Raw genomic sequence first — 26331 nt, forward strand, 5'->3', positions numbered from 1 at the left:
TGGCCAGAATAAATCAATATTTTGGCTAATGAAATAAATGCCCAGACACTTGACGCGCCTAGACGCATTTGAATAACACGGCTTCAGGAGCCTTTTTAATGCCTTCACGAGAAGTGCTGAGAAGAGCCCCAGTGTGCAAGAAGGCCTAAGAGATACTATTAGTTCATGACCATTATATGACTTTGATTAGAACCATATATTCTTTTCTTCACACAAAGCATGCAAGAATCCCATTAAATAACAAACACACTTTATTTTTGTTTTTTTATGTCTTTTAATACAATTTGAGAGCATCACATGTATTTGGTTCATTTAAAGGAACAATTTTTTTTATTCATTATAAAAAAATAGAATTCTAGCCAGAAATAAAACTACAGCTTTGAAAGAAGTAGAATTTTACCAAGATTAATACATGTATTTATTTTTTTAAAGAAAAAACACCATTCGGAACCTAATGTAACATTTGAACTTCCTCTGTGAATTTGGTTTTACATGAGCTCCAAGTGTTGAGGAGCCTTGAACAACCTTACCAGTCAAATGGAAAAAAAAAATGGATATGACAGTCTTTGTATCCAAGCACAAGGCTGTAATGATGCAGGGAAAAAAGTGGGTATGTTGTACTAACAGTATCAAAGTGGTTGTTAACCTCTGAAATGAAAAACAAACAAAGCACATCCTTGTATACTGTGTACTTGTCTCAATCCAAAGCACATTGCATGTTTTCTGTCTGCGGTCTCATTCCTCTGCTATCTGCATGAATCACTTCTGACAGGTTATGCGGACACCGCATAGGATCCAGGGGGGATGGGGGGGAAGAGCTCAAGCACACAGCAAGTGATTGACAGCCTCAGCTGTGCATGTTTCCCTATGAGACTGTGTAGAAGGGGAGGGGGGGGATGTCTATTCTCTCCACTCTGGTCTCAACTTATATTCAGCTCTCCTCCCTGAGCAGTGCAGTGTCTCCTTCCTCTCCTACCTGCATGGGTCTCTTCTGACAGGTTATGGGGACTGCATGGGATCCAGGGGGGTGGGGGCAGAGATTGACAGCGGAGTAAATGACAGCCTCAGCTGTGCATGTTTCCCTATGGGGGGTGTCCGTTCCCTCCACTCTAGTCTCAGATTTCACTCAGCTCCTCTCTCTGAGCATATCCAATCCCTCCACTTTGGTCTCAGATTACACTCAGCTCTCAGCAGAGAGATCTAGGGGGATGGGGAGAGGAGCTCTAGCACACAAGTGATTGACAGCCTCAGCTGTGCATGTTTCCCTATGAGACTGTTTGGAAGGAGGTGTGTCCATTCCCTCAACTTTGGTCTCAGATTACACTCAAGTCTTAGTAGAGGGATCAAGGAGATGGGGAGAGGAGCTCAGAGCATACAGTAAGTGAATGACTGAATCAGCTGTGAATCTTTCCCTATGAGACTGTGTAGAAGGGTAGGGGGGGCTGTCTATTCTCTCCACTCTGGTCTCAACTTATATTCAGCTCTCCTCCCTGGGCAGTGCAGTGTCTCCTTCCTCTCCTATCTGCATGGGTCTCTTCTGACAAGTTATGGGGACTGCGTGGGATCCAGGGGGGTGGGGCAGAGATTGACAGCGAAGTGAATGACAGCCTCCGCTGTGCATGTTTCCCAAATGAGACTGTGTAGAAGGGGAGGGGGTGTCAATTCCCTCCACTCTAGTCTCAGATTACACTCAGCTCCTCTCTGAGTATGTCCATCCCCTCCATTTTGGTCTCAGATTACACTCAGCTCTCAGCAGAGGGATCTAGGGGGATGGGGAGAGGAGCTCTAGCACACAAGTGATTGACAGCCTTAGCTGTGCATGTTTCCCTATGAGACTGTGTGGAAGGGGGTGTGTCCATTCCCTCAACTTTGGTCTCAGATTACACTCAGGTCTCAGTAGAGGGATCAAGGAGATGGGGAGAGGAGCTCAGAGCATACAGTAAGTGAATGACTGAATCAGCTGTGCATTTTTCCCTATGAGACTGTGTAGAAGGGGAGGGGGGGCTGTCTATTCTCTCCACTCTGGTCTCAACTTATATTCAGCTCTCCTCCCTGAGCAGTGCAGTGTCTCATTCCTCTCCAATCTGCATGGGTCTCTTCTGACAGGTTATGGGGACTGCATGGGATCCAGGGGGGTGGGGGCAGAGATTGACAGCGGAGTGAATGACAGCCTCCGCTGTGCATGTTTCCCAAATGAGACTGTGTAGAAGGGGAGGGGTGTCAATTCCCTCCACTCTAGTCTCCGATTACACTCAGCTCCTCTCTCTGAGCATGTCCATTCCCTCCACTTTGGTCTCAGATTACACTCAGCTCTCAGCAGAGGGATCTAGGGGGATGGGGAGAGGAGCTCTAGCACACTGCAAGTGGTTGACAGCCTCAGCTGTGCATGTTTCCCTATGAAACTGTGTGGAAGGGGGGCGGGGGCAGAGATTGACAGCGGAGTGAATGACAGCCTCAGCTGTGCATGTTTCCCTATGAGACTGTGTGGAAGGGGGGTGTTTCCATTCCCTCAAATTTGGTCTCAGATTACATTCAGGTCTCAGAAGAGGGATCCAAGGAGATGGGGAGAGGAGCTTAGAGCAGTGTTTCTCAGCTCCGGTCCTCAGGGCACACTAACAGGCCAGGTTTGCAAGAAAACCGAAATATCACAGGTGATATACTTTTCTGCTCAGTGATTGCAGTATTCTAGTCTGCATCCCCCCAAGGTAATACTTAAAATCTGGCCTGTTAGTGTGCCCTGAGGACCATAGTTGAGAAACACTGGCTTAGAGCATACAGCAAGTGAATGACAGCCTCAGCTGTGCATGTTTCCCTATGAGACTGTGTAGAAAGGGGGTGTGTCCATTCCCTCCACTCCAGTCTCAGATTACACTCAGCTCTCCTCCCTAAGCTGTGCAATGTGTGATGTCAGATCCCCTGCATCTGGAAGATGAGAAATGCTGTGCACTATACTTGCAATGACTGTAGAAGAGAAGAGACGGCTGCAGATAAACATGTACAACTTATGTTGGAGGATTTATTTCATCTCCACGTATCACCTGAGGTCAGTCTCCTCACTGGGTCTAAAAATCTTCGTATCACCTGAGGCCAGTCTACTCACTGGGTGTAAATATAAGGGCTTGCAACCACTTTAAGACAGCAATTTGTCAAACCTTAACCTGCAAAAATCTAAAACCTGCTGAAAGCACAAATGTCCAATTGCAGAAAGCCAATATAAAATAGAATTTGATTGTTCTTGATAGAAATAAGAAAGAAATTTTGAAATATAATTTTTTTTCATTTGCTTTTTAAAAAAAACGCATCCTACACCTATGCTATAGAAATCATAGTAAGATGGCTTTATGCACATACTACACATTAATGATGCAGTGTAATGAATCAAACGTACCGGGGGTTAAAATCTAAGTCCTATAAAACTGCTATAAGAAGTGGTTCCAGCTAATCTCATCCATAGAGAGCAAAACAAAGAGGATGACATGGAATCCTAAAGCATACGTACAATCAGAAATAATATATATATATTTATTGGACAATTATACACCACTATAAATTATGTAGACACTTAAATGATAAAAGTGTAACTTCTAATACATATAATTATTAAACTTTGGCACGTGTAGCATTTCAAAATCTTGCAATAGAGTATGTACTAGAACAGCAGTATACATCCAGTAGGTTATGACACCATGACCCATATTTATCAAACATTATCTTGGTTTCTCCTGGAAACCACATAGTTTTTCCCAACTAAGAATGGGACATTAGAAGGAGAAAAAAATTATTTTTTTGCTATAACAAGAATGCTTTTTGATGAGAATTTTATATATTCTATATTACAGACATGAATTTGATTGGGCCAGCTTAAGAGCGGTAAACAAACATATGTGAACATAATTTTAGGGTCAGCCTGCCCAAAATTGATATTTCAAATGTGCGTAGAGACTAGAGAGGACAATCACCTGATAATTTATTCAACCTCTCAGGGACTCTAAGTTAAATATCTAAACGTGAAAAGACAACTGTGCCTTTCTATTATTGTCCTTTTATTAGTTCCCCGATTCTCCTGTGTGTAGGCAGGTGCAGCTGTTCTTCCAGCCTATAGGTGGCATTGTGCCACTGTTACAATACAGTGTAACTTAGGAAGGGGAGTTGTCTCCTCTTTTGGGCTTCAGCGGCCATGATGGGGAAGACAGCTGTCTAATAGAACATTGAAATCCCGCGAAATCTCTGGAGGCCATCTTGATAAGGGAACTTAAAAATAGGGAGCCCTGAGTCTTTTTTTAGGCAAACCTGGAGCAAGTACTAGGTCAGGTACTCTCTGGTTAGGGGCAACATTTATAATAGGATAGGTTCCTGGTGAGTAGGGATAGCAAAGGAAGAACACCTGCTGTATGGGATTCTGTCCAGTGGTAGAACTGAAAAGTGAAGACTCTTCCATAGTTGAACCAGTGTGGCCTACACTGGCTATTGCAAGAGAAGTAGTGGAACCGCACACAGGTAGATGAAAGCAATGGAATTACTTTATTCTTCAAATCATAGATGAACAGACAGTGCAGGGAACAGGTAATCCAAGGTTAACGCGTTTCACGGCACACACGACCGCTTATTTATAACTATGAGTAAGCGGTCGTGTGTGCCGTGAAACGCGTTAACCTTGGATTACCTGTTCCCTGCACTGTCTGTTCATCTATGATTTGAAGAATAAAGTAATTCCATTGCTTTCATCTACCTGAGTGCGGTTCCACTACTTCTCTTGCAATCATCCGGATGACGGGTCTTACCAGCACCAGGTCGGACTGACACACCTGAGCGGCTTTGTTCTCTCTCATTACTACACTGGCTATTGCCACCCCTCTGGCAGAAATCGTCCTCTGGTAACAGTAATTGCGAAACACAAATTACAGAGCTTCTAGTGGATCTGGTTTGCCTTGCAATAGTGCTATAACATTTCCTGATTGCTCTTGCTGTAACCCTTTTCAAGGCAATATAAAATATTCAGCACTCTATAGTCTTGTGTACGTGTGGTTCCTCCCAAGTGGGTACCCTGACTGAGGCCCTGCCTACACTTGATCTTCACTAAGCTGCTCTGCTTTGCACTATTTTCCAGCCTAATGGGGGCCACACGCGGTTGTATTTTTAAAATTAATTTGCTCAATCAAAATGATTTAATTCACAAACAAGCCATAACTTCCCTTCTGAATGATTAAGGCTCAATTTCAATCGTATTCAATCAAACCGAGTCAAACAGCCGGGGTGGAATCGATCTGCAGCACCAAGATGCTTTGATCATGAATCTGATCGTATGTCAATTGATTGGATTATGAGATTATATGATGGAAACATAGATGTGTTTGATAACTTATCTTATGGGTTGTCGACTATTGACTATTCCTATCTAAAGGGATTGATCAGAAAATAAATCAATCATTTATTGAAGCATGTATGGCCACCATAAGTGTCCCCACCAGGTCATCCTTTTAGTGTCCATGGGTGCCATAGCTCCATTCCATGCAATAGGATAACCATATTCGAATTGGCCTTCAGCAGTCCAGCAATGTATAGCCTACCCATAGGAATGAATGATATTGTGCGCACTAGAAGGAAGACCCAGCGCGGCACACTTTTGTAGGAAAGGCTGTGCGCTGATGGACAAGGCTGCACAGCAAAGTCTGCTAGATTGAGGAGGAACGTAAGTATTTGGCCAGGTCAGCAGCACTCAGGAGGTTAGGGGAAATTGATGAAAGGACAATTATACAAAAGATAAAAGTTCCTGTGACTGCACACTTACTGTGGTCCTTTTATATGTATGGGCTTACCTCACTTATGGGCTTACCTCACTTATCTTTTTTTTTTTTATTAATTCTTTATTATGGCACTTTGGAGCATGCAAAAAGAAACATAGAAGAGTGAAAGCGGGGAAAAAATACCAAGTGGGCCATAGAGTCTGCCCCATTTTTTTTTTAATATTTGTTTTTTCTTTCTCATTTTTGTGTCTGACATGTATAAACACACACACACACATACACACACATATATATATACACACACACACACACACACAAATATGGCATGCTCCAAAGTGCCCTAATAAATACAGAGAGGGAAACCCATACATGAGGTGTTGGAACACTAAAAGCTCTCACTGTTGGGAGTGCCAAAGACATACAACAAACTAGGTACTGACCCAGACAACCAGGTTCCAACAAGACTTTCAGAATCTCTTTATAACATATGTAATGTATATGGGCGGGCTGACCCTTTAAACAAAGATTAGAAACAAAACTGTCCTAAGACACCACAACAGACCATCATTATAAATGTTAATAATGCCACAGTTTCACTTTCAAAGTCATTTGGTTTTGTTGTGTTTTTTTGGTCTCTATTCTGCTCTTGGGGCACCTTTCTAAAAAAGAAATGGCCTGTAAACTAGAGTGTTTCCAACCCCTGACAAAATTAGAAAAAATATTTTCAAAAAAATTTCTGTAGTGTGCTGAAAAGTGCTAGAGATTGATTATATAAAAATACCTTTATATTTTACAACAATATATATATATATATATACAGTTTGGCAGTAAGGTGCAAATGCATTTTTTTTTTATTTGGTGCAGATGTAATATAGTATGTACATATGTGCAGCACCAGGAGATCTGGTTAAGGTAGGACTTAAAAACTGTAGATAAATGAACCAGGTTACTATTTCCATTTTCTCGATTAACATCTGGGATCCAACTGGGGGCTTTAGATAGCACCTCCGCTTTCATATTGAATAGTTTAATTTTTTTTACAGCATCACTCACACATTACATCAAAGTCATGTTTCAATAACCACCATTCTCAACCAAGGCTCTATGTGCTCAATGAATACTGGAGACAATCTCCTCCAGAGTTTGCCAAAGGTTCCATGAGCAGATTGATTTCTTGCTCAATTATCCCCACATAGTTCTGGTACCAACACCACTCAGTAGAACCATTGGATTTCTTCAGATATGGACAAGGGTTTCTTGGGCAGTGATGGTTTGATCTCTTGCTAGAAGGCTCCCACATAGTTCTTGTACCAACATTACTAAGCAGAACCACTGGGTTTATCCAGATATTGCCAATGGTTCCATGAACTGTGATAGATTGATTTCTTACCAAAAAGTGTCCAAGTAGTTCTGGTACCAATAATACTCAGCAAAACCACTGGGTTCCTCCCAGGATTGCCAAGGGTTCCTTGAGCAGTGAAGGATTGATTTCTTGCCTAAAAGTTCCCACACAGTTCTGGTACCAACACCACTCAGCAGAACCACTGGGATCCTCTAGATATTGTCAAGAGCTCCTTGAGCAGTGATGGATAGATTTCTTCCCTGATGATGCCCCCACATAGTTCTGGTACTACCATTATTCATCAGCACCACTGGGTTCCTCTAGATATTGCCAAGGGTTTTCTGAGCAGCGATAGATGGATTTTTTGCCCGAAGGTGCCCACATAGTTCTGGTACCAACACTGCTCAGCAGAATAACTGGGTTCCTCCAAAGATTGCCAAGGGTTCCTTGAGCAGTGATAGATGTATTTCTTTTCCTGATGGTGCCCACATAGTTCTGGTATGAACAACACTGAAGTTGGACCAGTAGAGCTTCTCTCTGTTTTCAGGTAAGTAACCACTGACACCAATGATCACATTTACTGCCTGTAAGAGGAAGATTCTTCCCATGTTCCTCAGCGTTTAAAGGTTCTACAGTGACGAACACTAAAATGGGCATTTATTTTACACAAACCACCAGTGTAATAGGGCAGGAGTGCAAAGAAGCTTAATAATGTGGTTTGGCGAATGTATCATGAGCTGTAGATCTATTCATTTTTGCAGGAATTCTCTGCGACCTGAGGTTCCTCTATTGTAAAAAAGGTTGAGAAAGGCTCTTCTACACTTTACTTAGCGGTCACAGCACATCATAGTACAAATAATTCAGAAATTGAGAAATTTAGCACATTAGACATACTCATGGCGAGGTCCTTCACATGAACATGTTAAGGCCTTTGTCAAACAGTCATTTTTTTGCCCCCACCAGAACACAAACAACAAAAATACAATTTACCATAACATTAATAAAAAGACATAAGAATAATTTTCCTTTTAATTTTAGATCTTCATTCCCGATCCACAATGGCAAATAATTGGTATATAAAGCAGACTTTTCCAAAGCCAGTCAGAAAGCCTATTTGGTTTGTGAGAAATATGAAAAAGCAAATTTGGGTGGAGGGGGTAACCAGCCCCCCTGCGCTGTTCTAGGAGTACAGTCCCGGCTGTGATGAGTTAGTGCATGATTTTATTGGGAGGGGGAAAAAAAAACGAGAACTTGAATAATGGACTCTGTTACAAGCCACTCCGCTTCTTCCTAAGGGCACCTTGGTTATTGCTGGGTTTTAATTCGGCATACTGCACCTGTAAAAGTAAACAGACATGACGTTTGCTATTAAGTAATTGAAGCTTTCTACGGAGTGAGATAATAGCTCCCTAAGGAGACACTCGAGGAATCTACGGAACGTTCCGAGTAATGAATCATTTTCTAAACATGAGAACACTGAAAATTAATTGGTAGCCAGAATGGAGTAACTTCTACATGTGCAAATATTAAGTGCGGATCTTATTTTAATGAGGCAGGGGGGCTTCTAACAGATTTTAGAAATGGCAAATCTGTGTCCTTTTTACTGAGTTAGGGCTATTACAACGTACTGCACAAGTGAATTAAAAAGCCTCCAGAGAGTGAATGAAAAAAATGCACATTAGTGGAATGTAACAGCCTAGGTGCAAACCTATAAATAAGGATGACAAGCAGAAAAGCATACTAACAACAAGTTCATTACATGAGGTGCATCATGTAACTTGATAAGCTTCCTCCTTGCTGGTTTAGCGGTGCATTCCCGCTGGAACATTTCCTAGATCAGCAATACCAGGCTGGCGATTGGTAGCACCGGCTCATGAGAAAGAGAAAGAACCTGGGGGGGGGGGGGGGGGGGGCAGCACAGCAAGCATTTATGAGTTGGATAAACTACCTTCTTAAAAGTTCAATACAAACACGTGTGACATTATCTGTTATTCTGCAAACTAGAAGAGGCGGTCGAGTAACTATCGGACCTGGGTTTGCAATCTGGCAACTCTACATACTGGAGAAAGCTGATCTACCTAAGTGACTACAACTGCATTCTACTTTGCAGTTAAAACATGCAAATACAATGCTATAGTTTTTTTTAAAACTTTACTAAGCTTTTTTTTTTTTTTAAAGGAAACTGACTGTTTGGACAATTACATACCTTGCATCCCACTGAAAAAAAAAAAGGGGCATCCTTTTTTTTTTTTTTGGCACAGGACAAATCAGCGTAATGCACTGGCGTAAACTGCTCCTATGGAAATACATTGAATTTTACAATCTAATTGCACTGGCAAGGGTTGATGCGTATCCACCGTACCAACCGCTCAGTGTCTTCTACCCCTCTCTGCCAATCCCTCCCACTCAACTAATTAAATTAAAAATACGTATAACAACTTACAAAGCCACCCTCAACTCGATTTCCAGCTACACCATTAACCTAGTCTTAAAATACCAACCAAATTGTTCTCTTCGATCCTCCGAAGTCTTCCTGCTCATCTCCTCCCATGCTCTCCTCCGGGACTTTTCCAGAGCCTTTCCCATCCTCTGGAACTCCCTAACCCCAATCTGTCCCACTATCTCCAACTCTGTCCATTTTTAGACGATTCATAAAAACCCTTCTCTTCAGAGAAGCCTATCCGGCCCCACCTAACAACTGTACATTTATTTTCTCCATTAGTCCATTCCCCACAGTCCTTACCTTTTGTATCTCTTGACACTCCCTCTTAGATTGCAAGCTCTAATGAGGAGGACCCTCTGATTCCTTCTGCATTAAACTGAATTGCAATTGTACTGTCTGCACTCATGTAAACCCAAAAACATAAATGTAATATATTGCAGCTTACCAATTCTAAATAGTGTGATTGTATTGGTATTATTTTTTTATCTATTTTCACCTGGTGATTCAGCCAGTAACATACTTCCGGTGTTCAATGTCTCCTCTCTGGATGGAGGAGCAAGGAGACACCATTGGACAGCAGCACTGTATTTCCTGGTGGTGGGGTATTAATGGAGATTCCTTATCCTCTTATTGTCCTGATCACTAATGTAATTGGTGATGACAGTGAGGGGAAATCCACCAAAAAGAGCTACCACCAAAAAGAGAATAAAGCAACTTTTCCAATAGGGACATCTGTTCTGAAGGCAACTTACTAAGAGGAAAGTTCCTACACAATGAAAATGAATACTCTCCCTTCCTGTTGCATGTACAGGACAGGAAATTAAGAGAAAGCTCCCTCCCTAACCCCCCCCCCCCCCTTACACACACACACTCTTTCCAAAATAAAAAAAGGTGTTGGCTTTAATTATACTTAAATCAGGGCCGGATTAAGAGCATCATGGGCCTGGTGGATTTTGGTGGGCTTTTTTGCAAATAAAAAAAATGAAAATGCAAACAATTTTTTGTTAAAACAAATTAAATGCATAAACAAATTAAATTATATAGAGAGGAGGGGGGAGAGAGAGGGGGGAGAGAGGGGGAGATAGGGGGGAGATAGGGGGGAGATAGGGGGAGAGGGGGAGAGAGAGGAGAGAGAGGGGGAAGAGAGAGGGGGGAAGAGAGGGGGAAGAGAGAGGGGAGAGAGAGGGGGGAAGAGAGAGGGGAGAGAGAGGGTGAAGAGAGGGGAGAGAAGGGTGAAGAGAGGGGAGAGAAGGGAGAGAGAGGGAGAGGGGAGAGAGAGGGAGAGGGAGGGGAGAGAGAGAGAGGGAGGGGAGAGAGAGAGAGGGAGGGGAGAGAGAGAGAGGGAGGGGAGAGAGAGAGAGGGAGGGGAGAGAGAGAGAGAGGGAGGGGAGAGAGAGAGAGAGGGAGGGGAGAGAGAGAGAGAGGGAGGGGAGAGAGAGAGAGAGGGAGGGGGAGAGAGGGAGGGGGAGAGAGAGAGAGGGAGGGGAGAGAGAGAGAGGGAGGAGAGAGAGAGGGAGAGGGAGGAGAGAGAGAGGGAGAGGGAGGAGAGAGAGAGGGAGGGGGGTAAAGAGGGAGGGGAGAGGAGAAGAGGAGGAGAAAGAGGGGGGGGGGAGAAGGGGGAGTAGAGAAGGGGGAGGAGAAGAGGGGGAGGAGAAAAGGGGGGGAGAGAGGGGGGAGAGAGAGAGGGGTGAGGGTGAAGAGAGAGGAGGGTTAGGGGGGGAGAGAGAGGGGAGAGAGGAGGGGGTGGGAGAGAGAGATAGGGGGTGGGAGAGAGAGATAGGGGGTGGGAGAGAGAGATAGGGGTGGGAGAGAGAGATAGGGGTGGGAGAGAGATAGGGGGTGGGAGAGAGATAGGGGGTGGGAGAGACAGGGGGGGTGGGAGAGACAGGGGGGTGGGAGAGACAGGGGGGTGGGAGACAGGGGGGGTGGGAGACAGGGGGGGTGGGAGAGAGGGGGTGGGGGAGAGGGGGGTGGGAGAGAGGGGGGTGGGAGAGAGGGGGGGTGGGAGAGAGGGGGGGTGGGAGAGAGGGAGAGGGGGTGAGAGAGAGGGGGGTATGAGAGAGAGGGGGGTATGAGAGAGAGGGGGGGTCAGAGGGGGGGTATGAGAGAGAGGGGGTCAGAGGGGGGTATGAGAGAGGGGGAGTCAGAGGGGGAAGAGATATGGGGGAGAGAGGAGGGGAAGATAGGATGGGGAGATGGGGGAGAGAGGGGGGGGGAGATATGGGGGGGAGAGAGGGGGTGAGATATGGGGGAGGGGGAGTGAAAGAGGGTAACTTTGGGTGGTTTTAGTAGGGTAGTAATGTTGCATGCATAGCGGGTTGCCCTGCACGCGTACATTGGACCGTGCATGCTCTGTCACATCTGCATGATGTGAATTGAGACTCACACTTACCAACCATGTAACAGGGGTATTTACTATGCCAGACCCTTCTCTGACTCTCTGCTAATCTCTGTATTTTTATCCAACTCCTCTCAGCACACCTGTGCATTCTAAAACCCCCTGCTAACCTCTGCACCCCTAAACCCTCTCAGCTCTGTGTAACTCCACATGCCTCTGTTCATCTTTGCACCCCAGAACACCCCTATTCGGTCATCTTTGTCCTCCAAACTGAAATCCAGGGCTTAGGGAGTTTGACATACCTACGAATACTAACAATTTACATATCAATGCTGTCAAAATTTACATATCAATGTTGTTGCAATTTACATATCAATGCTGACATGATTTACATATCAATCATGTGTACCCTGCACATAGAACAATGCTGGGCAGCATTAGTGACTCACACCACTGGGCTGGGTCTATCTTAGGAAAGGTGCTTGGAGCTGCAGCTCCAAAAGCCCCAATGTTAATCCGTCATGGACTTAAATCCTGCAAGAAAAACCGTGAAGCATTCTGAAAAGCAAGTGCCTGCTAATGCATATCAAGTATCTACTAATGCTTACAATGTAGTTAATTATATGTTAACGAAACTCAATTATCAAATGTCAAAATCTAAATTCCTATTTGTTTTTTGGTAGGGGTATGTATATACTGTACACACGCACGCACACACACACGTACCTTTTGAACATCAGATGGTACCCTGGAGAGAAAATCCAGAAACTCATTATTGTCAATGCCATATGGGTTTCGAAGTTTCTTTGTAAATTTATTGATGCCTGTGAAGAAAAATCAATTTGAGCTTATTCTTACTTGAGACACAATGAATGCCAGCACATCAGCCAAGGTAGTATGAGCAAATTCACAGGTTAGGAATGAGTGTGAAAGCCTGGTGTTCCTTTTCTATACTGGTCACATGTTAATTTCTCAGGACGAAAATGAAGAGGAAAAAACACATTCAGCCCACTACACTCTGATTTACACCTGAGCTCCTGGAATATTTAACTTCCATTTTAAAAAATCTCATTAGATCCATCAGTGTGAAAACAGCCAAGTCACACCGCATGCATATTAGGCAAATGGTAAAAAAGAGAAGATTTGTTGAGTCGTCGTAGATTTACTGCCAGGGCGGTTTGCTTTGTGTGCTTTGCATGGGCATTCTCAATGGAAGGTGTTGTTTGGTATTAAGCAAACACAAATTTACTAATATGAATGCATCCTAGGTTAATGTAATCCTGTGCATAGCAACCAGTAACCCAGGCCATCAAAAATCCCTACTCAATACTTTACATCTTGGCCTTTTGTCATAAGAGTAAAGCCGGCCATATAGGGATCAAAATTCGGCCAGTTCAGCAGGGACCGGACAAGATTCAATCCATGTATGGGCAGGCTGCTTGCACCCAAGTCAATCCAACGAACAACTTGGGTACAACCAGCTTGCCAAATTATTTTAACAGTAATCATTGTGTACTGTCCGGCTAGAAAGGCTCCCTGTGCCCCCTGCCAGAACCCTTGGTGGAAGGAAAGAAAATCATCTGTGGGCTGCCTAACCTGGTCAGGCTTAAAACAAGAAGATGCCATTGCGGGTGTAACATGACTTATTGTTATGCACAATAAATAAACTGTGTTTAAAATCTTCTCAAAACCAAACAGATGCATAGAGGCTCCTAGTTCTCCATTACAAATGTAAGAGGATGGAAATCTGGCCTTCAGGCTTACAGCCTATGAGCACTACTGCCAACATTAGTCTCTCTACTCATCTTTCCCCTAACTAAATAAGTCCCAGTATGACTGATAACCTTACATCTATGTATTTATTCTGCATCGTCCAGTTTCCTACAAATGTCTATTCCATTTAAGTGGCATTCTACTTTAAACAGTGTTTCTTTTATTCAAAGCTTTCAAAATACCTTCCCCATAAGAAACAAAGGTTTGGTAATGAGAGACAATACAACTAACAGGCTACAGCATACATTTCACAACTGTTACTACTTATACAGAACTATCCAGAACACAGATCTAAAAACACCATAGACTGGATTTTCCGATTTCATAAGCCACTTACCCCATATTAGAATGATGTACCTTAAAGGTATCATATACAAAACAATGGTTCCGACAAGGAGTAAGAAGCAGGCAAGCAGGGACAGGAATGGAACAGTCCAGTTGAATGTGCTGCAGAAAAAAAAAAAAAATAATAAATAATGCATCACTTTATTACGTTAGAAAAAATATATGTGCATTCATATTAATGATTTCTGATAACCTAAGACTAAGACATGCAGCACCTTAAGGCTAAGGACAGGATATATGACCTTTAATGTCAATTCTGCCCAGTTTTGGTTGGGAACTGTTATGTCTAATCGCCCAACTCCACCCTATATCCTGAAAACCTCAGTTTTGAGGCCAACACTCTCTTGCAGCTAGACAGCCAAAGCACTGATTTATTATGCATTTACAAGACTTTCCGGATGGAGATACTCTCAACACCATTACCTGGCTTCGTAAACCGCAAGATGGGTGTAACTAAAAACTCTGGTAGGAATACCCTTGCCACTGAATTTCCTGAGTGATATTTAAAATTATGAGAGTCAAATTGGTTATTTATTGAGAACCAGCAACGTACGGCTGTTCACCTAAAGTAAACAATGCCAATACCAGTGCAAACGGGCGGCTGAATGTTGAACATTTTTGCTATGACAAACCATTGTACGTTTTATTCTTCAGTATAGGTAGGAAGGAGCAGGTCATAGATATTTTTTGGTGTTGGGAAGGAAGGCAGGGGGTAAATACTAAAATGAGCATAACCAAAGAAACTACCTACAGTATGGCTAGTATCCGCAACACAATCAATACAAAAATACAAGCTGAAGTTACTTCTGGTAAAAACAACTCAGACGCAGACAAATAGTTGAATTTCTTTACTTTACTTTTGCTGTAACAACCAACTGTCCTCCAAAAAAAAGCCTTTCAAAGCCTAACTCTACTTTTAATGTCCCTTTACTTACTCTACGATATGAACATTCTGAAAGGTTTCATATATGTAAAGCGCTGCATAAACTGATGGCACTATATAAAAGTACCTGTAATAATGCAGTGTGTTTATGCTTATTTAACCAGTCCCTGTCCACACTATAGCCAAAAAATGGCTCAGTGCATTCTTACATTGCCAGGAGGGCGGCCATGGACACCCTCCCATGATTGCGCTACCCGCGCGCCACAGGGGGCAGCCAGAGTTTGTGACTGCTGTGTCCTTAGGACACAGTTGATCACAGATTGGGGTAAAGGGCCAATCACAGCAGCCCTTTACCACGTGAGGAGCTGTGTCCAATGACAGATGATCACGATGTAAACAGAAGCCTGGTATTGGCATTCCCTGACAGTGTGAGGAGAGCCGATAACAGGCTTGTGTGAAAGGGACATCTACACTGATAATCAGGGCACTGATTATCAGTGTCCTGATTATCAGTGCAGTCCCAACAGTGTCCACCAGTGCTGCCAATCAGTGCCTACCAGTGCTACCAGTGTCTCCCCATCAGTGCTGCCCCATCACTGCTGCCCCATCAGTGCAGCCTCATCAGTGCAGAAAAATTAACTGTTTGCAAAATTTTATAACAAACTAGAAAAGGTTCAGTATTTTTTTTTTTTGTTTGTTTAGTAAAAAATAAGAAACCCTAGTGGTGATTAAATACCACCAATAGAAAGCTCTATTTGTGTAAAAAAAAAAAAAATGATAAAAATTTCATATGGGTATAACCGCGCAATTCTGATTCAAAGTGTGACAGCACTGAAGGCTGAAAATTTGCATTGACAGGAAGAGGGTAAAGTGACCAGTGGGCAAGTGGTTATTTACATGTATCTGAAGCTCTAAGTATTCTAATCACCCATATGAGCTAACCCTGAATACAAAACTACTGCTTGTATGTCTGTGAACGTTCTCAATACCCAGTTCATGGTATAGCTAGTAGTAGTTAGTTACATTGAACTAGACTTGTTTTGTATTGTTGAAGATGTTTTGCAGCTTATCCAAGCCACTTCTTCATTAAAACTGGCCATAAATGGACCAAAACTCATTCAGTTCAGCAGAGAAGACACGATCTATGGCTGTTCCCGAGTAGTTGATCTAATGATCTTTGTTCAATGAGCGCTGCAGTTAAATCAGTTGCAGCACTAATCAGTGTATTCTGACATCAGAGGAATTCCCACTGTAAGAATACATTATCACAGTGGGGAGGATTCCTCTATCCATTCGCTTGTGTGGATGGGGGAATCTGATCAGTTTTTCTTTGATCAGTATGCTGGCTGATCGAAGAAAACAGACCCATATATAACCAGCATAAGTGTCAGAAACATACCACATGGTTGTCATATTAGTGACAGTTGTTGAAGATGCAAGTTTTGTACACACACATACAGCCAGAGAGAAAACACAAACTTCTATTCCAATGTGTCAAGTCAGATTTTGACCTGTCATAAAAGAAACATACTACTAAACTCACCTTAAAGTGTTACTAAACCCAGGACCCTGCATTCACTATATCTGATCTCCCGCAGTACACAGAATATGGAAATACAATTATTTTAGTAAATATAAACTGCTAAATACCTTTTCTCATCAGCAGTATATAGCAGTTATGTGACTTCTATCAGTGTCTGGTTTTCCTCTGACTCCCCTATAAAGCCAAGGGACCCCTGACCCTCTGTCTGGACAGTGCTGATTGGCCCTGTGCTGATCACATGCACCTTCCCAAGAAAATAAAATAAAAAGTTTGGGGGGAGAACAAAAATTTCTGCTAAAATGAAAAAAAATGTTTATAGTTCATCTATGTGCATTTAACATTTCTGTAGAGTTCTATGTTCAGGGATTCCTTAAATAGAAGGAAGTCCTACAATCCCAGTTGGGCTATCTTAATATGTTGTGCAATAATGCTTTAAAAGTGATGAAAATTGTTATTATTTTAAGATAATGTGTGTGTTGTCCCTGGCCACCTTAAAATCCCATTCTTAAAAAGAGTTGTGTGTAGTTTTTCTCCTAAGTATTGCTGCATTTCTCTCGATAGAAGAGCAAAGCCTATTACTCTATATGCATTGTAATAGTGTGAGGCCTTGTCATGGTTAGAATTTAGAAACTGTGTGTATAAAGACCCCCCCCCCCCCCATTCTCAAAAATGCAATTTGAGAGGCTCTAGCATGTTTATAGTGAACGGAGAAAGCTGTGCTGTATGTTATCAGGATCGGGGCTGGGAGCATGAAGGTTCAAGAAAGTATTGGGTGGGACGGACCCTTCAATCCATTGTCTGGGCTTTGCTGGTTGCCTACAGCCTGTGTGAATGCACAGGTGGTTAAGATCGTTATAAGTCAGGTTAGAGCACAGCTCAGTGCAGCTGCTGCCGTGTGGAGACATAGCCACCATCGGGAGAGCTGGGAGTTCCTGTTGGAGACTACAGCCCTTGTGAGGGGATTCCTTGCCTAAAGGACTGGGAAAGTCTGGACAGCTACAAGAGTCTGAGAAATGAAGAGAGGGTTTAGGAGACTGAGGAAGCTGAGGAGGCTACCGAGCTCAAGGGGGCCAGAGAAACCTATTAGGAGGCCAGGAGTGGGCCTTTGCAGCAAGGTATTGTAACCGAGGCTGAGTGAGCCATAAAAGCCAGTATATAAGCATTGGCCATGCTTCCAAATGTAGAGCCAGATGGCTCTAGATTTTTTTTTTTGTATAAAGTTGAAACCACCTGCATGGGAAACCCTTTGTTATAAAGACTTTTTATTTTTTTTTAATAAAAGTGGACTACCAGGCCCTTAAATATAGTTTATCTGCCATGGAGTCACTGTACAAACACATCTACCACGAGACAAGAGTGAACATCCCCCATAATACAGCATCAAGAATGTCAGTGTTGTAGATACATTTTGTAATGGCCAATTGATAGGCAAGGCCTCTCATTGAAAATGAAGGTCTTTCAGGTCCTCTGGAGACCTTAAAACCTAAAGCCTCATACACACGTACCGATTGTCGGCCGACCGATCAGCCGTCTTTTGTCCAGTGTTGTTGTGTTGGTTGAAATGTGCTCTAGACTGCACACGAATTTTGTCGGCCAACAAAAACCAACTGCAGAAGTGATGTCATGTGATGGTTAACTTTCTGTGTGTTTTTTCTTCTCTGAGCATGCCCAGTCTTGCTCATCTGATTTTTGTTGGCCGAAATCTGTACTGACTGAGGAACAATCGGCCGTTTTGTTGTTGGCCAACAAAAATTTTTATAGCATGCACACCAGATTTTGTTCGGCCGAAAAGTCGCAGTCGGTTGTCGGAAGCATCATACTAACAAGCCGACAATCGGCCAATCGGTACGTGTGTACGAGGCTTTAGTCACTTAACCCAGTCAATAACTTACTGTGGTGCATGTGCAATAAATGTGTGCTCCCTATTCTGTGGCGGAAAATGGAATGTTGGGAAATATCACCAAATAGTTGTGAGTGGAATACTGCCAATGCGTGGAAGTTTGTTTTTACTTTGTGAATGTTGTCTAATTAATACTGTCAATCTATGATCAGCAAAAATAACTATTTAATCTGCCAGAATTCTTGCTGTTATTGAGCGGCTTATGGTCAACCTAAGAAGTATTTTTCCAAGCGCTCTGCATGAAGTATCGCAAATATAACAAACTGTACATGCAAAATATAGAACAAATATAAAGTATGCTTGTGCGTGTTTCTCAATTCACTGTGAACACACACTAACACCTATAAACATCACAGTCTGTAGATTGTCAGCAGGTGCTCCAGAGCTCATGCGGTTTCTAGTTGCTGGTCCACCTCCCACAACCATTTAAGTGTTCTGTACTGTACTTGCTGCTTCACAGTGGCTCTCTCATTTGAAGCCCCATGGCACAACACTTTACTCAAAATAAACTGCCTTGCTAGAGATGCATGCTGAACAGGAGACGTACTGTGTAATCAGGAGGGAGTTCAGCCAGGCTCCTGGGGAGTTTAAAAAGGTTGCAAAGTATTTTTCCTTGAATGACTTTAGAACCACTTAATGAAAATGCTCCGACAAGCGGGGCACAAAGCCTAAACAAAAGGAAAAAGTCAGCCACAAAAAGGTGTCATTAAGTATCTAGTAGAGTGATATTTAATACACTAAAATAAAATTTAAAATTTAGTGGAGGAGGTAGAAGTTATTTCTAGCATGTCTATCCGAAAGCAATAGCATTTGTCCATTTAGAAACATTCCATCCATTAACAATTTGCATCTTGCAATTATTAACTTGAATAATTTTTAAGTTGTGCCAGACTTTGCAAACTCTAATTAACGTATCTAAAAAGTACAGAGGTAAAGACAGAGGTTGTTTTGTTCATAGAGAGTTTATTTTTCCTACCATATCCACTTGTTTGTATATATGACCAATAAAAACTCTGAGACCCCGTTCACACTGAGGCGACCTGGTCGCCTGACAAGTCGCCGTGTGTCGCCTGCCATAGAGTAGCACAGGACCCGTTCTAATAGGAGCGACACAAGTCTTAGAAAAAGGGTCCTGAGCTTCTTTGGGGCGACCAGGAGCGACCTGCATTGACTTCAATGATATGAAGTCCGTGCCGGCCGCTCCGAGGTCGCGGTGCGAGCTGCGCACCGCGACTTCACAGGTTGCCCCTGCAAGTCGGGTCGCGCCTGTGTGAACCGGCTCTGAACGAATCTATGAGCAAGCTAAAGTCAATGTTTACATTCTTCACAACACTTTTCTAAGCTACCAAGAAGATATGAACTTGGGAGTATTTAGATCAGTGGTTCTTAACCTGGGTTCGATCGAACCCCAGGGGTTCGGTGAGTCAGTCTCGCGGGTTCGGCGGAGGTCAAGACACACACCCGACTCATATGATTCGTGATGACACGCCCCGCTCATTGGCTGCAGGTGATCACGCAACATCGCTTGGCCTATCTGTGCTGCAGGGAATTTGGCGCGCCCAGTAGTCAAATTGGTACGTTGTGTGATTTCTTTCTTAATATTTATCCCTTCATACTAACTATGTCGAGCAAAAAAAGGAAAGTGGTCAGACAAATATGTACAATATGGATTCACATTTATAACGGAACGTGATGGGAGTCAGCGTCCTAACTGCATGATTTGCAATGCCAAGTTGAGCAATTCTAGTCTAGCACCGGAAAAACTAAGAGAACACTTCCTTAAGTGTGAAAATCATGTTTTAATGGTTTTGTTCATTTTGTGCACCTATGTATAAATATATACCTAAATATATACCTATTGTTTGAATTTGAAAAAATCATATTTTATTTTTCCAATTAAGAAGGGTTCGGTGAATGCGCATATGAAACTGCTGGGGTTCAGTACCTCCAACAAGGTTAAGAACCACTGATTTAGATGCTCTTCCAAACTAACATGGTCCAGCCTGCTCGGAAGCTGTTACCTGTAATGGGCCAATCATTTGCGGCCCAGGCAAATCCCACCTCTCAGCCACTCACATACATGCCCAATGCCAGATTTAGACAATGGGGGAGTGGGGCACATCAAGTTCTGGGGCCCCTCAACATAGAAATGTAATTATATAATAAAAAGTAAACTGAAAGATAAACCGCATTTCTTAAAAAAAAAAAAAATGCTTGATAACGAAGAAGACCCTCGTCTGATTTTTTTTCTTAATTTTATTGATTGTAAGAATATACATTGGAACTGGCAAGTCATACATCACAGTAATGCATCACACTACGATATTTACAAAAAGTCTTTACTTCTGCACTTAGCAGCTGCAAAATTTTTAACTAATCAAACTATCATCTTGAGGACACTTCTCACGACAGCCAATAGCCACAGAGCACTTTCATGGGTCATCATGGTTATTCATTATCAGTGGCAATTTGCTTAAAGAACTTTCTCCCGGAAAACTAGTGACCATCATGTTCAAATTTATTTTAAGAGGTACAATAACACCTGGGATGGTATCACCAAGCCCTTCCAACATGTAATAAAACTGCCTGTGGAGATGGAGTGAGACATGACTGGAGCTTGGCAAAGGCTGCAAAATGGGCAATTTCCTCAATGAACACACTACTGAAGTCTCAATGGGAAAAAAAGTTTTATTATTTGATAAAGGGAGTCTGGGGCCCCCTTTGCATACAGCTTTACCAGCACATTGGCACACTTCAACAAAGAATTGCAAGCCCCCAGTCTATCAAAACCTGGAACCTCCTAACCTAACCTGTAAGCTCCTACTCTCAGAGACTTCTCAAACCCCACTTTGCTTCTTCAACCAGTGAGAGAGAGACCTCCAAAATCACCCTGTCATCTGAAGCTTGGATCAAAATACTAACCCTTTTGTCACATGCTGGTATCATACACCAACCACACTACATGCCATTTACCCTTCATTCTCTGAGACATGGCGGAGATTTGGTTCATCACCTGGGGACACTACAGGTCCCTCTCAAAAAATTAGCATATTGTGATAAAGTTCATTATTTTCTGTAATGTACTGATAAACATTAGACTTTCATATATTTTAGATTCATTACACACAACTGAAGTAGTGCAAGCCTTTTATTGTTTTAATATTGACGATTTTGGCATACAGCTCATGAAAAACCAAAATTCCTATCTCAAAAAATTAGCATATCATGAAAAAGTTCTCTAAACGAGCTATTAACCTAATCATCTGAATCAACTAATTAACTCTAAACACCTGCAAAAGATTCCTGAGGCTTTTAAAAACTCCCAGCCTGGTTCATTACTCAAAACCGCAATCATGGGTAAGACTGCCGACCTGACTGCTGTCCAGAAGGCCATCATTGACACCCTCAAGCAAGAGGGTAAGACACAAAGAAATTTCTGAACGAATAGGCTGTTCCCAGAGTGCTGTATCAAGGCACCTCAGTGGGAAGTCTGTGGGAAGGAAAAAGTGTGGCAGAAAACGCTGCACAACGAGAAGAGGTGACTGGACCCTGAGGAAGATTGTGGAGAAGGACCGATTCCAGACCTTGGGGGACCTGCGGAAGCAGTGGACTGAGTCTGGAGTAGAAACATTTAGAGCCACCGTGTACAGGCGTGTGCAGGAAATGGGCTACAGGTGCCGCATTCCCCAGGTCAAGCCACTTTTGAACCAGAAACAGCGGCAGAAGCGCCTGACCTGGGCTACAGAGAAGCAGCACTGGACTGTTGCTCAGTGGTCCAAAGTACTTTTTTCGGATGAAAGCAAATTTTGCATGTCATTCGGAAATCAAGGTGCCAGAGTCTGGAGGAAGACTGGGGAGAGGGAAATGCCAAAATGCCTGAAGTCCAGTGTCAAGTACCCACAGTCAGTGATGGTCCAGGGTTCCATGTCAGCTGCTGGTGTTGGTCCACTGTGTTTTATCAAGGGCAGGGTCAATGCAGCTAGCTATCAGGAGATTTTGGAGCACTTCATGCTTCCATCTGCTGAAAAGCTTTATGGAGATGAAGATTTCATTTTTCAGCACGACCTGGCACCTGCTCACAGTGCCAAAACCACTGGTAAATGGTTTACTGACCATGGTATTACTGTGCTCAATTGGCCTGCCAACTCTCCTGACCTGAACCCCATAGAGAATCTGTGGGATGTTGTGAAGAGAAAGTTGAGAGACGCAAGACCCAACACTCTGGATGAGCTCAAGGCCGCTATCGAAGCATCCTGGGCCTCCATAACACCTCAGCAGTGCCACAGGCTGATTGCCTCCATGCCACGCCGCATTGAAGCAGTCATTTCTGCAAAAGGATTCCCGACCAAGTATTGAGTGCATAACTGAACATAATTATTTGAAGGTTGACTTTTTTTGTATTAAAAACACTTTTTTTTTTTATTGGTCAGATGAAATATGCTAATATTTTGAGATAGGAATTTGGGTTTTTCATGAGCTGTATGCCAAAATCATCAATATTAAAACAATAAAAGGCTTGCACTACTTCAGTTGTGTGTAATGAATCTAAATTCTATGAAAGTCTAATGTTTATCAGTACATAACAGAAAATAATGAACTTTATCACAATATGCTAATTTTTTGAGAGGGACCTGTATACACCTCTTCTGCCCATGTCCCCTCTCTAAAACTTCTGGACACAGGTCCATATCATAGCTTATATATTTACCAATTGCATTGAAATCAATACTTCATGAGAAAACATTTCCCGTATGTACAAAAAAAAAATCAGTGGTGAATCATCTAATCAATGCGGCCTACTTTTGCATCCCCTTGAGGCGCGAACTCCCCTACCTCACCAACAATACATAACTTGATTTGCAAAGTGGAAGATAGTAAACTAATGGAGAATTTAACCTGCTCCTTGAAGTGCACAAACTCCAAATTTCAAAAGACTTTGTTCTACTGGATGGATTCTATTTCTGCCTCTCCCCATAAGCTCTGCACTAAAGATTTCTGATCTCTTCTGCCTGGCTTACCTTCTCCCCTCTCTGTTCTTCCTTTCCCTTCCCCTCCTACCCCTTGCCCTTTTTTGACGTGTTTGCCCTCATATCCTGCTGTCTTTCTCACTGCTGTTAATATGGGCCCCCGACAGTTTTCATTCATTTGATCTAGTAACCCATGGCCTTCCCACTCACCGAATCCCCTCTAAACCCTAATCAGAATCAGAGGACATCTCTGCTGACCTTTATCCTATCATTTGCCATACAATGCAAGACAATGTGTCTTAACAGGGTGGAATTTGTATTGAGTTTTAAATGGCCACTGTTCTTGTAACAATATGCCTAACTAATGCAGTGTTTCATTTTCTCCATCAGCTCATCCCCCACAGCTAATACTTTTGGTATCAATTGACCCTCCCTCTTAGATTGTAAGCTCTAACGAGCAGGGCCCTCTGATTATTTTTGTACCAAATTGTATTGTAACTGTAATGTCTGCCTTCACTTTGTTGAGCGCTGCACAAACTGTTGGCGCTATATGAATCCGGTATAAAAATAACGATACCATGCTAGTTCATTGTTTATACTGGAAAAAACTGTAACCCTTAAATAAAGAATGAAAGCAAAATCTGCTGCAATGTTTATATACCATACAGACATAGCTGGTCCTACAATTGTGATGAAAATGATCATATTGTGAAAATTCTTTTATGTGTAGTCAATGTTCTGAATGTGTGGCAGTAGTGGAACATGGGTCATTATAAATGTAAACTGTTCTAGTAAGGACAATTGATATGGAAAGTTGAAGTTGGAAAAAAGAAAGACCCAATCAATATGTAGAACTTGTGTCGACTATAGAGTATCTATTGCAGTGTGGGAGAATAGGAAGAAGCATTGGCAGCCTCCATGTGTCTCAGTTTTCTGAAGTGCTCATCTAGTCACACTCTGTGTTCTCATTCTGGAAAGGAAAACTGGGCTATATGTCCATTTAACACAGCCAGCATAGCTGTGTACACAATAAGGGAACAAACTTGAGAAACCATTTTAATGCATAAATCTGTTAGACTTCACTAATGTATGAGGGCTCTACTTAAAGTAATGCAAAAGTGGACATAACTTTATTAACTTATATGGGTCATTCAAATTTCACATGTTGGTAGAATAACTCTTCCTCTATAGTAACTCCTTGTCATCTTTTTCATTACAGGTGAATAACGGATTCCAAGCAGATGCAACATGCGGTCATTGAGTTTTTTATGAAGGAGGGGTGCAGGCTGTCCGATATCCACAAACAACTATAGAATGTTTACAGAGATTACACTATTGACAAGAGCAATGTGCACATATAGATGAAGAAGTTTAAATGGGGTAATCTCCATAAACATTCTGCAGCCTTTCATGGATGTAGGACAGCCTGCACCCACCCTTTATCAAGAACTCAATGATGGTACGTTGCTTGTTGATGAGGAGAAAGAGGAGTAAGAAGGAAGACGGAGGGAGGGAGATGGAGGAAGAGGGGGAGGGACGGAGGGAGGGAGATGGAGGAAGAGGGGGAGGGACGGAGGGAGTGAGATGGAGGGAGAGGGGGAGGGATGGAGGGAGAGAGGGAGGCGGGGGGGCAAGAGGGAGGCGGGGGGGGCAAGAGGGAGGCGGGGGGGGCAAGAGGGAGGCGGGGGGAGAGAGGGAGGGGGGGGAGAGAGGGAGGGGGGAGAGAGGGAGGGAGGATGGGACGGACGGAGGGAGGGGAGGGAGGATGGGACGGACGGAGGGAGGGGAGGGAGGATGGGACGGACGGAGGGAGGGGAGGGAGGATGGGACGGACGGAGGGAGGGGAGGGAGGATGGGACGGACGGAGGGAGGGGAGGTAGGATGGGACGGACGGAGGGAGGGGAGGTAGGATGGGACGGACGGAGGGAGGGGAGGGAGGATGGGACGGACGGAGGCAGGGGAGGGAGGATGGGACGGACGGAGGGAGGGGAGGGAGGATGGGACGGACGGAGGGAGGGGAGGGAGGATGGGACGGACGGAGGGAGGGGAGGTAGGATGGGACGGACGGAGGGAGGGGAGGTAGGATGGGACGGACGGAGGGAGGGGAGGTAGGATGGGACGGACGGAGGGAGGGGAGGGAGGATGGGACGGACGGAGGCAGGGGAGGGAGGACTGGGACGGATGGAGGGAGGGGAGGGAGGATGGGACGGACGGAGGGGGGGAGGATAGGACGGACAGAGGGGAGGGAGGAGGACGGAGGGAGGAGGACGGAGGGAGGAGGACGGAGGGAGGAGGACGGAGGGAGGAGGACGGAGGGAGGAAGGGAGGGAGGGAGGGAGGGAGGGAAGGAAGGAGGAAGAAGGAAGCAGAAGAAAGCAGACGATGAAAGAAGTTGTTACTACAGAGGAAGAGTAACTTTACCCAAATGTGAGGTTTGAATGACCTACTGTATGTAAGTTAATAAAAGTTACACATATTAGACTTACTTTTTGATTCGCTCTCCAAAGCACGCAATCGCTTCTAAAATATTCTGAACAGTGATAACTATGTCTTGTACCATCTGAATTCGGTCCCTGATGCTCTTTCTCTCAGACTCCTAAAAAAACAAGAGCAAAGAAAAAAGTTACAGTTGTAGAAGCAGCACAATGTTAAAAAAATAACTGTTCGGTATACCAGATACGCCAGCTACTGTAAAGGGTCAGTCCAATTAAAACTGTTCTTTCAATTTCTGGTACACACTTGCAGTTTCAAACAACCACCATTGCGTTATATCTCTTAGGGACTACAGTGGGGAGATTCTGAACAGGTTTCTTATCTTCATCTGCATAAACAAGGAGCATATCAAGTTGAGTACTTAGACTTTCCATGAGTTGCAGCACCTTTACATATTCACATATATGTTATTTTGGGTGAGCGCAAAATATCTTTTTATAGACCTCTCATCTTCACCTGCCCACCGGGCCCACAGCAAGTGATTGTTCTTTTTATCTTTCTTCACTCTACATTTTTTTATGGATAACGATTTATCGGACTCTTGCAAAAAAAAAAAAAAA

At 43.3% G+C, this 26331-nt stretch overlaps 1 protein-coding gene across 1 annotated transcript in view; it reads right to left on the minus strand.

The window, feature by feature from the left end:
- Positions 1-8100: 8100 nt before the first annotated feature.
- The window catches only part of MCTP2 (multiple C2 and transmembrane domain containing 2), a 387219-nt gene continuing 368988 nt past the window's right edge, over positions 8101-26331 (minus strand). Inside the window, exons 20-23 of the mRNA XM_082254686.1 lie at positions 25765-25874; positions 13978-14087; positions 12594-12691; positions 8101-8423 (exon numbers count right to left, since the gene is read on the minus strand). Of these exons, the coding sequence (XP_082110812.1) occupies positions 8355-8423; positions 12594-12691; positions 13978-14087; positions 25765-25874 (387 nt within the window). The 3' untranslated portion in view covers positions 8101-8354. The remainder of the gene's footprint in view (positions 8424-12593; positions 12692-13977; positions 14088-25764; positions 25875-26331) is intronic.

This window comes from Pelophylax lessonae (assembly GCF_965119305.1).
Source record: "Pelophylax lessonae genome assembly, chromosome: 4".
NCBI lineage: Eukaryota > Metazoa > Chordata > Amphibia > Anura > Ranidae > Pelophylax > Pelophylax lessonae.